The 14,981-nt window shown below is 45.1% G+C and overlaps 1 protein-coding gene across 1 annotated transcript in view; it reads right to left on the bottom strand.

Moving 5' to 3' along the window:
• The window catches only part of SLC25A46 (solute carrier family 25 member 46), a 21,482-nt gene extending 19,468 nt beyond the window's left edge, over positions 1-2,014 (bottom strand). Inside the window, exon 1 of the mRNA XM_025203532.1 lies at positions 1,686-2,014. Within this exon, the coding sequence (XP_025059317.1) occupies positions 1,686-1,765 (80 nt within the window). The 5' untranslated portion in view covers positions 1,766-2,014. The remainder of the gene's footprint in view (positions 1-1,685) is intronic.
• Between the last annotated feature and the right edge of the window lie 12,967 nt (positions 2,015-14,981).

The raw sequence follows: 14,981 nt of genomic DNA, 5'->3' as shown, positions 1-14,981 counted from the left end.
GAAAGAGAACAAGAATGACTTCATAGCCCACTGCTGATTGTACTCACATGCAGTGTAGAAGAATGAAGTTTATGTCCCTACTTTCCTGAATAAGATTAGAGACTCAGGGCATTTATATACATACTTTTTTTGTCTTGTGATGTGCTGGAGATGTGCCGCTTTGGAGCACACTCAATTAATTGAATCTCCTCCGCATGTGAGCCGAGGCGAACTGCACTGCATCGCGTGTAGTTGTATAAGTGGCGAAATGCATTTCAGCGCACAGAAAAGAGCGGTAGTGTGCTTTATAACTAAAGCATCCCCAACGTGTTTTAATTCAAAAGCGTGCTGCTGCCATTTTCTCAGCGCTGATGTGCATTTTGCCATTTATACAAATGTAAGCATCACAGCGCCTGGCGCTGTGGCACTTGCGTGTGTAAAAATGCCCTCAGTCTCCCAAATGGGGGCATCCTAGATGAGTGACCTAACCATTCTTAAGTGGCCAGATTACTACACAAACTACCTTTGAGGGTTTTCATCTGAGGCCAATGAGGAACAAGAAATGTTTGCAAACTTGGAAGTCTTTACTGGAGAGGAAGGACATTTCCCATCCAGCTCTAACTGCTACAGTGTATTAACTGAGGCTGAAAGAGTCAGAAGGAGCTCAATATTTGGCCCATTAACAGACTTGATTCAGCAGACACCTTGAAAATTCACTGCAAATCATTCAAAACATAAGTGTTCTGAAAACAGGATTAAATATTAAGGTCCACCATTTTCTTAAAAAACAAATTAATATTGCTATATGCAAGGATAATACATATTTGGATCATTTTGCCACTCTAATATAATATTACCACTCTAGTATACTTTAATGTTGTACTCAGTGACAGTAGTATCTGCTGAGGGAAGATTGATATTCTCTAAAAATGTTAGAGTGACTAACGTAGACACTCCACAAAGTACCAATGCACACTGCTCAGATGTCTTTTCACATACAATTGTGTATTCTCAACAATACCTCCTTCCCTCCTACTCAGGAGTCAAGGTTGCCACGACTCTTTTCTGGATTCTTTACTCAAAGTAAATTGCTAGTATTTGAAATTGTCTGTTTTTTCCCCAAGATATAGGAGGAAGAAATTATACCTTAAAGTAGTAGCCAGTTGAAATGGCATCATATGCATTGAACTAGTATACATTATATGCTATTGCACAACCCTGAGTCAATGCAGCTCCATCCACTTCCACACCTCAACTAATACTACTGACTACATTTCAAATAGAATGTTTTAAGAAGTTTTTTTGGGCTTTCATGCAAAATTATATAAATACACACATAGTACTATATAATTATAATATATATTAGAAGGAACTTTTCAGTTAGATGAAATATAATAGATAAAACTTACCAGTTTTGCAGGCATTTAATATGCCCCATGGCTTCCAAAATAACTATAAATAGTTTTTTTTGACACTTATGAGAGCTAATAGCACATCTTACAAAAATCTGACAGAAAACTAGATTTAAAACATTTAAAATTAAAACCTATTATACTCATCTCAATTTATTAAATAAAAACAAAAACAGCCACTGCACAAAAACAACAATCTTATAACATAATATGGATTCAGAGAGTATAAGAGACTGCAAGATGTAAAGGCATGATCACCACTGAAAAATATTTTATACAAAACAAAGGTCTTACCTTGCAAGACCAATACCAAACCCTGCAAATCTGTTCAACTGCTCTGAAAGGAATAAAAATAACAAATTATACAATAGCATTGATATATACTGCAGAATAAATAGTGAGGAAAGACAAAAAAAACCCCTGCTACACAGAATACCAAAATAACAATTTTATAGCTTGCTTGTTTCAGCAAATTACAAACACTAAAGCAGTCTAAAAAGTATAGCCTAATATAAAAGGTATTTATGCCATGCAGCAAAAGTAACAACACAAAACTATTTAACAATTTCTTTGCCTCCTCTTTTCTGAGCAGGGACTGGGTCACCCCCCCCTCCCCCTCCGGGACCCCCATAGGTCCCAGGGGAGGCGCACCCAGGCCTAGGGTCAGTGAGGATCTAGTCAGGGAACTTCTGGAGGGACTGGACATATTTAAATCAGCTGGTCCTGACTATCTCAACCCCAGAGTGCTGAGGGAATTTGCAAAGGTCATTGCGGGACCCCTGGCACAGCTTTACTAGCACTCGTGGAGCTCTGGTGTGGTGTCAGAGGACTGGAAAAGGGCCAATGTGATTCCCATTTTCAAAAAAGGGAGGAAGAAGGACCCAGGAAACTATAGACCAGTCAGTCTTACCTCGGTCCTGGGTAAGCTTTTTGAGAAAGTTATCCTGGCACATGTCCATGAGGGGCCAGCAGGGGAGATTATGCTTAGGGGCAACCAACATGGGTTCATTAGACCAACCTGGTGGCCTTCTATGACCAGGTCACAAAATACTTAGACGCAGGGGTAGCAGCGGACATAGTCTTTCTGGACTTTAGGAAGTTGTTTGACACCGTCTCTCACCATATTCTCATTAAAAAACTTAGGGGACTAAGTTTGTCGACAACTACAGAGTCAAATGAGTCACTAGTTGGCTGGAGGGCCACACCCAGAGAGTGGTGGTGGTGGATGGGTCCTATTTGACCTGGAGGGATGTGGGCAGTGGGGTTCCCCAGGGCTCGGTCCTCGGGCCGGCACCGTTCAACATCTTCATCAGCTACTTGGACAGGGGTGTAAAAAGCACCCTGTTCAAATTTGCAGACGACACTAAGATGTGGGGAGAAGCAGGCAAGCTAGAAGGGAGGAATAGGCTGCAATCAGAGCTAGACAGGTTACAGGGGTGTGCAGATGAGAACAGGATGGGGTTCAACACTGACAAGTGCAAGGTACTGCACCTGGGGAGGAAGAACCAGCAGCATACCTACAGGCTGGGGAATTCCCTTCTCATCAGTGCAGAGGCAGAAAAGGATCTTGGAGTCATTATTGATGCCAAAATGAACATGGGCTGACAGTGTGGGGACGCGGTCAGGAAGGCCAACCACACCTTGTCATGCATCCACAGATGCATCTCAAGCAGATCCAAGGAGGTGATCCTCCCCCTCTATGCGACACTGGTCAGGCTGCAGTTGGAGTACTGCATCCAGTTCTGGGTGCCACACTTCAGGAGGGATGTGGACAACATGGAAAGGGTCCAGAGGGCCACCCACATGATCAGGATTGGGGGAGTCCCTGTTCCTCGAGCACTACCAGGAGTGACAAGAAATAATGGTCACAAGCTGGCAGAGGGCAGATTTAGACTAGATATCAGGAGGCGCTACTTCACTGTCAGGGTGGCTAGGAACTGGAACCGACTTCCAAGAGAAGTGGTGCTGGCTCCTACCCTGGGGGTGTTTAAGAGGAGGCTGGATGAACACCTCGCTGGGGTCATTTGACCCCAGTACTCTTTCCTGCCATGGCAGGGGGTCGGACTTGACGATTTGCTCAGGTCCCTTTCGACCCTACCGACTATGAAACTATGAAAACTGTCCACCCAGAATTACTTGCAGATGAAAAGCTTGCTACATAAAAGTTTGCTTGAGTTCAAGTAAAATACTACTTTTCCTTACTATCTATAAGAGGAAAGAGGGACTGGATGGATAATGGGACTAGAAATAGTTATAATACATAATACAGCATATCTTCTGTTGGGTAAACTTGGTTAACTTAAGTATTCTAACAAAAACCTGTTGCACTATACAAAACTTGTGCGCAAACTGGAAAAGTGCTCAGTTTGCTCAACTGCATAACAATAATGCTGCTAAAAATTGTGCCAACTGCTTACATTGTAATGATTATCAGTTAAGCAAATAAACCTTGTATGTGCACAAGAAGCCTTCAGCCCTATCATCTTCTCTGTAATGTAACTGCATTTAACTCAGTGCTAGCAATGTCAAAGCATCTAGAACAGCCCTGAACTGACTGGGCCTTGTCAATTCCAATGGTACTGTTAGAGCAGTCATTCTCTGTAGTGCCACAGCACCCCAGACTGCTATGGGTGCCCTCCACCCTCTGTGCTAGGGGTGCTGCCACTGCTAGGTAAAAGGGCCCCAAGCAGCTGCTGTATGTGTGCCCTGTTGTGCATCAGGGCTGCCTGATATCCCTGAAGCAGACAGGTGAGCTAGTTAAGTGCTGCAGCCTCTCCTACTCCAGCCCACCCCATGCTCCCCCCAGAAAGAGGCGCACAGGACAGTTCCACCTATCCCTCTTTGTGGAAGATGCCGTGCAGGGTTGGACCAGGAAAGGCTGCAGATCAAATTGGCTCTCCTGCCTGTTTTAGGCTTAACAGAGAGCCCTACCACAGCAGGAGAGCACATGTGCGGCAGCCCTACCTGGTCTGGCTGTACAGCAGGCACATGGGGCACTTTTACCTGGCCATGGTGGTTAACAACCACTGAGGTAAGTAGAAGCCGAAGAGCTGTTTAGAACTGAAGGAAATTCAAACAGACATTGATCAGGGGACATTAAAAGAACTCTGTATTAACTCTCCAAACAGATGCAATTAGTTCATTGTTTAAACAGGCAGAACTAGAGACACAGTATCCCAGATTCAATAGGGTTTTGGTTTTTTAAAAATCTGGTCAAAGTCACTGTAGCAGACAGTGCAGTGTCTGCTTTTAACTCTCCAATGCTGCTCTGTTCCAAAGCATTAAAAACTCAGAAGCCTAGTCAGAAGGCTGGATGATTCAAAGATATATTTTCGTCAATCAAGGTTCAACTGATTGTGAAACAACAGGTTAGGGTGTATTTAGAAAAAAAATGGACATATACACGTCCACGGGGTCGGATGGGATACACCCGAGGGAGCTGAGGAACTTGGCTGATGTGATTGCAGAGCCACTGGCCATCATCTTTGAAAACTCATGGCTACGAGAGGTCCCAGATGATTGGAAAAGGGCAAACACAGCACCCATATTTAAGAAAGGGAAGAAGGAGGATCCAGGGAACTACAGACTAGTCAGCCTCACCTCAGTCCCTGGAAAAATCATGGAGCAGACCCTCAAGGAATCCATTCCTAAGCAGTTGGGGGAGAAGGCCATTAGGAACAGTCAGCATAGGTTCACCAAGGGCAAGTCATGCCTGACCAATCTGATTTTCTTCTCTGAGATGATTGGCTCTGTGGATGCAGGAAGACTAGTGGATGTGGTGTACCTTGCTTTTAGCTAGGCTTTGATACTGTCTCCCACACCATTCTCGCAGGCAAGTGAAACAAGTATGGGCTGGATAAATGGACTGGACTGTAAGGTGAACAGAAAACTGGCTGGCACATTGGGCTCAGAAGGTAGTAATCAATGGCTTGCTGTCTAGTTGGCAGTCGGTATCAAGTGGAATGTCCCAGGGGTCGATTCTGGGGTTGGTTTTGTTTGATATCTTCATCCACCACCTCGAAGGTGGCATAAAGTGCACCCTCAGCAAGTCTGCAGATGACACCAAGCTGGGGGCGTACTAGATACGCTGGAGGGCAGGGTTCAGATTCAAAGAGACCTAGACAAATGGAGGATTGGGCCAAAAGGAATCTTAAAACGTTCAACAAGGACAGGTGCAAAGTCCTACATTTAGGACAGAACAATCCCATGCACCAGTACAGCCTGGGGGCTGACTGGCTGGGCAGCAGCTCCGCAGAAAAGGACCTGGGGGTTACAGTGGATAACAAGTTGAATATGAGCCATCAGTGTGCACTTGTTGCCAAGAAGGCCAATGACATACTGGGCTGCATTGGTAGGTGTGTTGCCAGCAGGTCAATGGAAGTGATTCTTCCCCTCTATTCAGCACTGGAGAGGCCACATCTGGAGTACTGTGTCAGGTTTTGGGCCCCCCACTATGGAAAGGATGTGGACAATCGGAGACAGCTCAGCAGAGGGCAACAAAAATGGTGAGAGGGCTGGGGCACATGACTTCTGAAGAGAGTCTGAAGGAACTGGGCTTATTTAGTCTAAAGAAGAGAGGACTGAGAGGGGATTTAATAGCAGCTTTCCTGAAGGAGCTAGACTGTTCTTAGTGGTGGCAGATGATAGAACAAGGTGTAACAGTTTCAAGCTGCAGCAAGGTAAGTTTAGGTTAGATATTAGGAAGAATTCCCTCACTAGGAAGGTAGTAAAACACTGGAACAGCTAACACAGAGAGGTTGTGGAATCTCCATCCTTGGAAGTTTAAGATGCGGCTAGACAAAGCTTTGGCTGAGATGATCTAGTTGGGGATGGTCCTGCTTTGAGCAGGTATTTGGACTAGATGACCTCCTGAGGTCCCTTCCAACCCTAATTTTCTATTATTTTATTATTCTAACTCCCCCTGTCAACGTGGCAAGATTTTTCGTACCAAATCCCACCCCACCCCAATCTCGTCTAAAGCATTTTTCCTTAAAAAACACATGGAACACATTGCAGTAGTTCACTGGTTCTCAACCTGGGATACTGCCATGTTCAAAGAAGTCACAGTACCCCTACTCTAAAAAAGGTTGAGGATCACTTTGTTAGAGACACAAGACACTAAGCTTAGAGACCTCAGTAATATATATATATAAAAAACAAAACAAAACATAGTGAAAGCTTCACCTGCAATCAATTAGCATTCTTCACATTAAGCACTTTCACAATAAAATACATACTCCAAGCAAATGTGCAGCCTATTTTCAGTCCCGGGACTACATACTTAAATGGAGTACACTGTATCTGATAGCTTTTAAGCTACCGTATGAATGAACAACCTTGATAGATTCAGAAATCAAAAAGTACAGGGAATGAAACTGACACCTAGCAGTCTCCTTGAGTTACAGTTGAAGCATATCAAGAAACATTAGACAGCTAGGGCCACCACCACTAAACAACAGCTATTCAGTTAGGACTCATCTCTAATATGTCAAAAGGACAGACCTTTTTCATTAACACCAAGTTCCTTTTACCTTATTCAGTAGGACGACACCCAGACAGTAGCTTCTTTAAATGCATGGTGTCTTTTTTTTAAGCATATAAAGATGAGAGATTTGAAGCTTTGGTATGATACTCTTAGCTTAAAGATTCATTTAGCAATTGAAAATGCATACCTATTTAATTACAATGGAAATCCCTACAATAGCAAGAAACTAGCTTGGTTCTTTTAATCAAAAACCTTCCTAATTAATAATCACTTATAATAGGTTTGGAAGAAGGGTGAGGGGACCTGGTAGCAGCTTATTGTTACACTAGGGGAGTACATCAAGGGCTCAGTGAGCAACTGTTCACCAGGGCACGGAGGGGAAAACCAGGAGCAAGGGCCACAAACTCTTGGAAGATCTATTCAGGCTCAACGTTAGGAAACACTTCTTCACTGTGAGGGTGTCCAGACTATGGAATAAGCTCCCTCCAGAGGTACTGCAATCATCTAACCTGGAAATCTTCAAGAGGAGACTAGACAGTCACCTTGCTGGAGTCATCTGACCCAGTTACCTTTCCTGCTTGGTGCAGGGTGCTAGACCCGATGATCTTCTGAGGTCCCTTCCAGTCCTGCAATCTGTGAATCTCTTTATAGTTAAGACACACTGATTCTTCCTTAAAAGCTTGATTTTGATTCCTAGTTGATCAAAATAAGAATATGTTCCAGCTTAGGTTTTGCATGTATATTCAGACACTAGAAAAGAATTTGGAAAATTTCTGATTTAGATGACAGGTTTTCATGTTATGAGTGATGAAAGGTTAGAATGATTTAGGCCTGAAACAATGGCAAGTCGTACATCAGAAAGATTTGTCCAAAAAAAAACAAAAAACAAAAAAACCAAAAACCAAAAACCAAGCTTATTTTACTAGATTATCTCTTCAGAGATCTAATCATAAAATGATTTTGATTGATTTTAATATTCTGAGATTAATAGATATATATTTTTAAATGTTACATCCAATGTAACTGAAGTTTGCCAAAAGCTCAGTGGAGCTAAATTTTCCTTGAAGTCATGTTTCAAATCTGGATTTTTAAAAGTAGACTCTTCATTCCATGCTGAAGTGCCTAAATAAAGCAGTCAGTTTAGAAATCCATATTTAAGTTCTTAAACATGTTATCTGACATTAAACTGTCATAAAGGTCTGTACTTTAAGTGTCAATGGGAACCACAGGCACTTCTGACATCTGTGAAAAACAAAACCTAGCTATCTAGGTCAGTGATTCTCAACTTTTTTTGTACCAGGACCCGTTTGTAAACATGGATGATCAGCCCTGACCCAGTGCCCCTCACTCCCGACCTGCTGCCTCCCCCACTTCCAGGCTCCAGCCCCCTCAGTGTGTGGGGTGGGGGAGAATGTGTGGGGTATGGAACTCTGCCAGCCTGAAAGGGAAAAGTCACCATTTTCCAAATAGTTCTCCTTTAAAGGAGAATCCATTTTTAAAGTTTGTTTGCAACCCTTTAAACTATTCTTGTGACCCACTTCTGGGTCGCAACCAATGTATTGAGAAACACTGATCTAGGCTACTGATGGACATGATGGGGAAAAAGTCCCAGCGCTTTACTGGAAGAGGAAGTGCATTAGTTTGACCTGACTCCTCAGTGCCTGTATAGATCAGGTGCTTCAGTGGGGCTTTTTGGCGCTTTTATCTAAATTGATTCAATCAGCTATTAGATAAAAGGACTAAAAAGCCCTGCTGAAGTGCCAGATCTATACAGACATTGGGCAAGATGGGTCAAACTAACACAATGCCTCTTCTGGGTGCGTCTTGCACTCAGCATGGGGGCGCGCCAAGCTGAAAGTAAGGCGTCATCCCCCCCGCTACATTTGTAAGCAGCCCTAGTTTGGGGGATGAAGGAGGTGGGGGGAACAACTCTGCTTCACTCACTAACCTCTTCATCAAAAGCTAGCATTGTGAAAGTGCCTTATCCTGAAGCCTTTTCAGAAAGTTCACTGGGAGAACAAAACAGTTCAGGAAAGGAGTCACGTCTCTCACTGCCTGTTCTGTGCCATCACCAGCTAAACCCATCGCTATCAATCTCCTTGATTAAAGTCAGTGGCAATCGAACATAAATTTCTTGAGCATGGCAACAAGCACTTTTTCTACCCTTTCAACTTGTAATGCAAGGAAAGGCAGCTTTTTCTTCTTGATTCAGTAGTTCCTCACTCTGCTTCAAGAGCTCTTGCCAATAGGAAGATAAAAAAAAAAGGTCAGTGCTTCTCCCACTAGTATCTGATCCACTGGCTATCCGCCTCTTCCTCTTCGAATAGACAGAAGACGTTAGTTTAAAAGCAAAACAAATGTTTTCTGCAAATGCTCTCATATTTTAAGAGTGCAAGGAACAAAGCCATATATTCCACCCACAAAGCAGAAACAGCTTTCCCCAGCCCTCTTTTATAAGCAGCCATGTTCCCAAAGACACCCTCAGTAGCTATAAAAAGCAGATGCTATCCTTCTGTACTGGCATTAGTGCTTACACAGTCTTCCCATCTCCACCAAAGAGGTTGACCTCACATAGTTTACTTAAGGGTAAAAAAAAAATCGCATGCCTCTTTAAGAGGTAGGATGTTAAATCAACTCCATAAAAGAAGCAAGAAAATATTCCTCTATGGGAATTATATCTTATTTCCGGATCTGGGTTGGGAAAATGTGCCTGTCCTAAAGGAAAAACATAGCATGTATGACACTGTGTACATCAGGCTTGTCCAACATGTGGCCCGCCAAGCCATTTTCTTTGGCCCGAGGTCCCTCGCTCGGGACAGGCGAGGAGTCCTGGCTCCTGCTCCACAGCGGTGGCGGGGGAGCAGCGAGGTGAGGTGGGCAGGGTCAGCCCGCAGGCCCCAGCTGGCAGCGAGGGGAGGGGAGCTGATTACCCCCGTGGGGCCGGGCTCATCCGTGAGCCGGGTCCCGCCGCCGCTGCTCCAAGGGCTGCATGGCGCGGGGCTGCCCTAGCCGCGCCTGACTGGACGAGCTGGGGACAGCACGTGCAACTTCTTCTCTGGCTCCGCCCCTTGCCCCCAGTACTCGGCCGAGGGAGCTGCAGCATGGCCCGCGTCCTGCCCACGCGTGTGGTGGACGGAGGCATGGGGTAAGTTTCTGTGTGGAGCAGGGGACGCCACGGGGCTGGGCTGGGGCTGCGGGGCGCTCGGTTGCCGAAGCCGGGCTGGGAGGGAGGCAGGAGAAGCCTGGCCCAGAGGCTGCATTTGTCCCTCAGACCGGGACATCCAGGATGGAGAGATACAAGGGAGGGCACACATGCACACACACGTGCAGATATACACACATGCATGCACGCTGAAGTGTGTGGCAGTGAGCAGAGCCAGAACAGCTGTCAGGAGCACAGTGCCTTTCTCACCACAGCCAGGGCTGCAGACTGGGGCACTGGCCAGACTGGGTGTTCTGCATGTGTTCTGTCTGACTCACACCTCTGGCCCTGTCCCTGTCCCCATCCTGATACCTGCAGCTGCATCCTGGCCATGAGTCCCTGGCTGGGCAGGGGCAGCCAGCCCCAGCCTCACACTCCCCTCTCCACTTAGGGCAGGATATGGCCAGGCCAGACTGGGCTCTCCACATGGGGCTGCAACGCGGCTGACTTTGACTTAGCCCAGCAGCACACAGCCAGGATGCAAAAGCAGGTGCCAGAATGGGACCAGAGCCATGAGTCAGAGCAGGGCAGACAGAGCACATGCAGCATCCCCAGCCTGGCCAGAACCCCAGCCTGCAGTCCTTGCTCCAGTGACAAAAGTACCATGCTTCCCAGCACATCCCAATAGCTGCTTTGGCTCTGTCTGCTGCAACACACATGTGCTTGAAAGCACACACACACACACCCCCCCAACCCCCCAGCTCCCATATTCCCACCAATCTGGTACTGTTGCTTAAATTTTCCAGTGGCTGGGACACTGAGAGCGCCTATATTTTGTTGCTTTAATTAGTTTCCACTCTGGCTGATCTTTTCCACATTTGATCTGTCAACTTGCATTATGCTTCTTTCATTCATTGAGAGGCGAGTAGAAGCGAAAGTGTTTATTTTAGTCAAGTGTTTGGTATTATTTCATTCTTGCTTTTATATTGTTTTTTGGGGGGATTTTAAGCCACATTTCCAGACTCATTTCATTGTCACTTCCTGCAACTTCATTGGTGTCAAAGGTCATGTGACATCATTTCCTGATGTGATACCACTTCCTGTGAGGTCTCTGAATACGGCTCACCGGCCCACCGGGTGATAAAAAGTTCATGATCTGGCCCCACATTCAAAAAGGCTGGACACTCCTGGTGTACATACTTCAAAAAAATTAGTATGTATAAAATTAATCACACTAAATGAGAAACATTAAATTCACTTAAGGAAAACAGGTAATAAAATTAGTATAACACTGATAACTCTCAAAACCCCCCCAAAAACAAAGCACCAAAAATTAGGTTAAAAAAAAACCAAAACATAACAGGAAGACCCTCCAGTCAACTAGAACATAAGATGAACAAACATTTGAAATAAAATCTGGGCACATCTGGACACTAATGGAATGATTCATATTAAACTGCATTTCTAAAATTATTCTGATTACATTACCATAATGTGCTGGGTACTATATAAACATAGAAAGACGATTCCAATCCTGAAGTGCTCACCAAGTAAACAGAGCAAAAAAGGAGCAAAGCTTAGCTAAACGAGGTGCTATTCTTTCTTATATGCTACATTTTTGAAAATTAAGATTTTTGTAAATAAACATGCCTCTACCTATCCAGATACCATCTGCCTTTGCTGAAAGATTTACAAAATTAGACTGTTTTAAATGCACAAATAAAAATGATTCAGTAATAGATGACAAACATTTGAATGCATTCAGTAGAATAAGGGAAGAACTATTGAGAGTTATTTACAAACTAACAATTCATATCAAGATAAACATGAAAACAAGATTTAGGTTGAACATCATTTAATTAGTCAAGTGTTTTCATATTGAGATTTCATGTGTTTAACACTAACCTTTTGTGTAATTTGGCAATAGGCACACACACACACGCACACAGAAAACAAAACCTTTGCATGAACTACTTCTCAAGGTCTTAAATAAAGCCATTCATGCAACCATCCAAACCTTCCTGTTCACAATACAAGTACCTTGACATATCACCAGGGATCCAGATTTTCCATTTCCCACAGAAAAACAGAGAAAACAATGGATTTCCCCTTTTTATCAGAGAAAATGTGGATTTCTCCTTTTAGCAGAGAAACCCAAGGATTCCCTGCTTTTGCAAACACTTCTGCAGGCTAGTTGAGTTCCAGTCTGAAAGACCTGTTTGCAAACAGAGCAGGAAACCCCTAACCCTGCCTGAAGGGGAAGGGAAGGGCAGGGCCTGAGGCTCTGAGTCAGCCAGCTTAGCCTCACTCTTCACTCCTGGAATCTGTGCTGTAAGTGGGCCTTGCAAGGGTCTGGCGGCCCTTGTGGCAGGTCTGGGGGGTTGTGGGTCATGGCGGGGAGCACCATCAGGGCTGTGGGGGGAGCCAGGAGCTGGCCCTGGCCCACCCCCTGCCAGCAGTGGGGGAGCCGGCTTCATGCTGCTTCTGTTGCAGCTGCCTGCTGTTGGGGACAGGAAGCTGCAGACTTGGATCCATGGCCCCATAGCCCTGGCAGCTGGGAGCCCCCTTTGGCAGGCTTGGGGGGACAGGGGCTGTGGGGCAAGAGGTACAAGTAGGGCAGGGGGCTGTTGTGGGGGCCGTGAGGGGCACCAGCAGGGCTAGGGAATACTGCAGGGGGGGTTAATTTTAATAATGGATTTCAGGGTTTTTAATCAGAGAATTTGCAATTTTTTGTCAGAATTTGTGATTTTTTTTATTAGAGAAAACCAAGATCCCTGCATATCACTCAGTTTCATCAGGATTATTATTTCATGGATTTCTGTTCCCTTGAATGATACTGGTAGACAAAAAAATTGGAACAGAGGGCCTAGGTCACATTGCCATTAGGGGTGCACTGATAGAGATTTTTTTGGGTCGATACCAATAGATGATTTGTAAGGAGGAATATCAGCCAATACCAATCCGATTTCCAATACGCAGCCCAGCAGCTTGAAGAGCAGTGTCTGGCTAGTAAGTCTGTTGTGGTGGAAGAGGAGGGAGTAGGAGAGAAATGTCGGGAAAGCGGGCAAGATCAAGGTCCCTACAATGAGGGAGGGAGTGGGACTGGGGCAGGTGCTCAAATTTGGGGGATTTTTTTGCTTCTTTATGAGGCAAAGAGGGTCTAAAAGGCCTTTTTATCATACAGGATCAACCCTCTACTTATTCTAGATTTCTAGAAAGGCAATGACTAATATATGTGATACCAAGAATCTAAAATAAAGTTCCTATTCGTGCTCTTTAAAACTGCTGAAAGACATGTATTTTCTCAGCTTTTGGATGTGCTCTAAGAAGGTTAAGACTGGGAGTGGGTACACTCAAAGATCAATTTTTGCACAATAGCACCTTGTTGTGGATAGATGGTGGATTATGAACATCAGTTTAATGTATTTATATGAGATATTAAAAATGCCTGTTGTATGCTACAACTATAAAAGAATTAAGCGCGCACAGCTTTTCAGGCCTCCCCTTATAAATCAAACAAAAATAAAATCTACTTCTCTTTCTTACCTTGCAGACCAACTTTTATCTTAAAGAGTGATTCCCATACAATAAGTGAAGCTTTCTTTAATGTAATGTTCAATTCTTACTATTTTTATACAAGCAGACATCAGACTAGTATGGATTTCAAATCAAAACAGGTATATAATGGGCACTCTGTCTTAAGTGAGGACACACAGTCTTGGCATTTATTGTACTGGCATCTACTAGCATATATTAAAAGTGGAACGTAAACCTTTTTACATAATGCATTAGCATTACAAAATACTTTAGAAAAGTAAGTATATTAAAAAAGGAAATACCAAAACATAATGGGCATAAGTACATTAGGTACAAAAGAGTTTTAAAATGGGCAAAGAAAACATACTGTCTAAATTGCAACTTTTCAGATGAGATGTGAACATTAGATTAACACCCGCTTCTCCCAAAGCTGTAGTTAGAGGAATGAATGGGGGGGGTGAGATCACACAGGGTGGATGCCCAAAAGCCAAAGTGGGCTGGCTAGAGAAGAGAGAGTTTACTGAGCAGCTAAAGAAACTTATGAAGAAAAAGGTTTTAAATGGATCCAAAAATAAAGGAGAGACCAGAGAAGATGCAGACTGAGAACTAAAGTGGCCTATGACGTGCGATAGTCAGCCATCTTAGCCTACATTAACCTCAATGCTTCTGAATTCCTCCTGAAAACCTTTTGCTGCTCTGCCACCAACCAGCAAGTTGGATGTAGCAGTCCAACCTATTGATTTATTGGCATCGTCCTTCTCACCCGCATAGGAAAGTAGGGCTGGAAGGGGCCACATGAGGTCATCCAGTCCAACTCGCTGATAAAAGAAGGATCGTCCATGACTAAAGCATCTAATCTGATGAACTGGGCTTGGGTTCACATAAGCTTGTGCTATACGTGTATATGTACACACACACGGGACACAGGGCCTATCTGGGGGCCAGATTTGGCTCTAAGGCCTAGCACCTCCCCCCCTACCTGCCCCATGTGTTGGGATTGGGGTCTGGCTGCCAGCCACCGCGCTCCCTCCCAGCACCAGGATTGGGCCCTGGGGCCCAATGCTGCACCTGCCCTGTCCTGTCCTGTGCCAGCACTGGGTCCTGGATGCAGCATGCAGGGCTTGGGGCTCCCCTTGGGGCCAGAGACTTGGCAGCAGAGCAGCAGCAGCTTGACTCCCCGCTGGACCCACAACAGGAGCCAGATGACAACGCACAGGCTGGATGCAACCTGTGGGCCAGAGACCGAGCAGCCCCGAGTCAGGCCTGAAGGCGTGCACCCGCCTTGCCGTCCAGCTGCCCTCGAGGCTGCCCACGAAAGCCCCACGCCTCCCTCCCCCAGCCTGGCCCGCTGCGTGAGGGGCCTCCCGCGGGCGGGGCGCAGCGCAGCCTCCCGCTACCCCGCCGGGGGGAGACGCCACGCCGCGGC

Source organism: Alligator sinensis, unplaced genomic scaffold, assembly GCF_000455745.1.
Source record: "Alligator sinensis unplaced genomic scaffold, ASM45574v1 scaffold30_1, whole genome shotgun sequence".
Lineage (NCBI taxonomy): Eukaryota > Metazoa > Chordata > Crocodylia > Alligatoridae > Alligator > Alligator sinensis.
The sequence above is the reverse complement of the archived record's forward strand: the minus strand, read 5'-3'. Positions and strand labels throughout refer to the sequence as shown.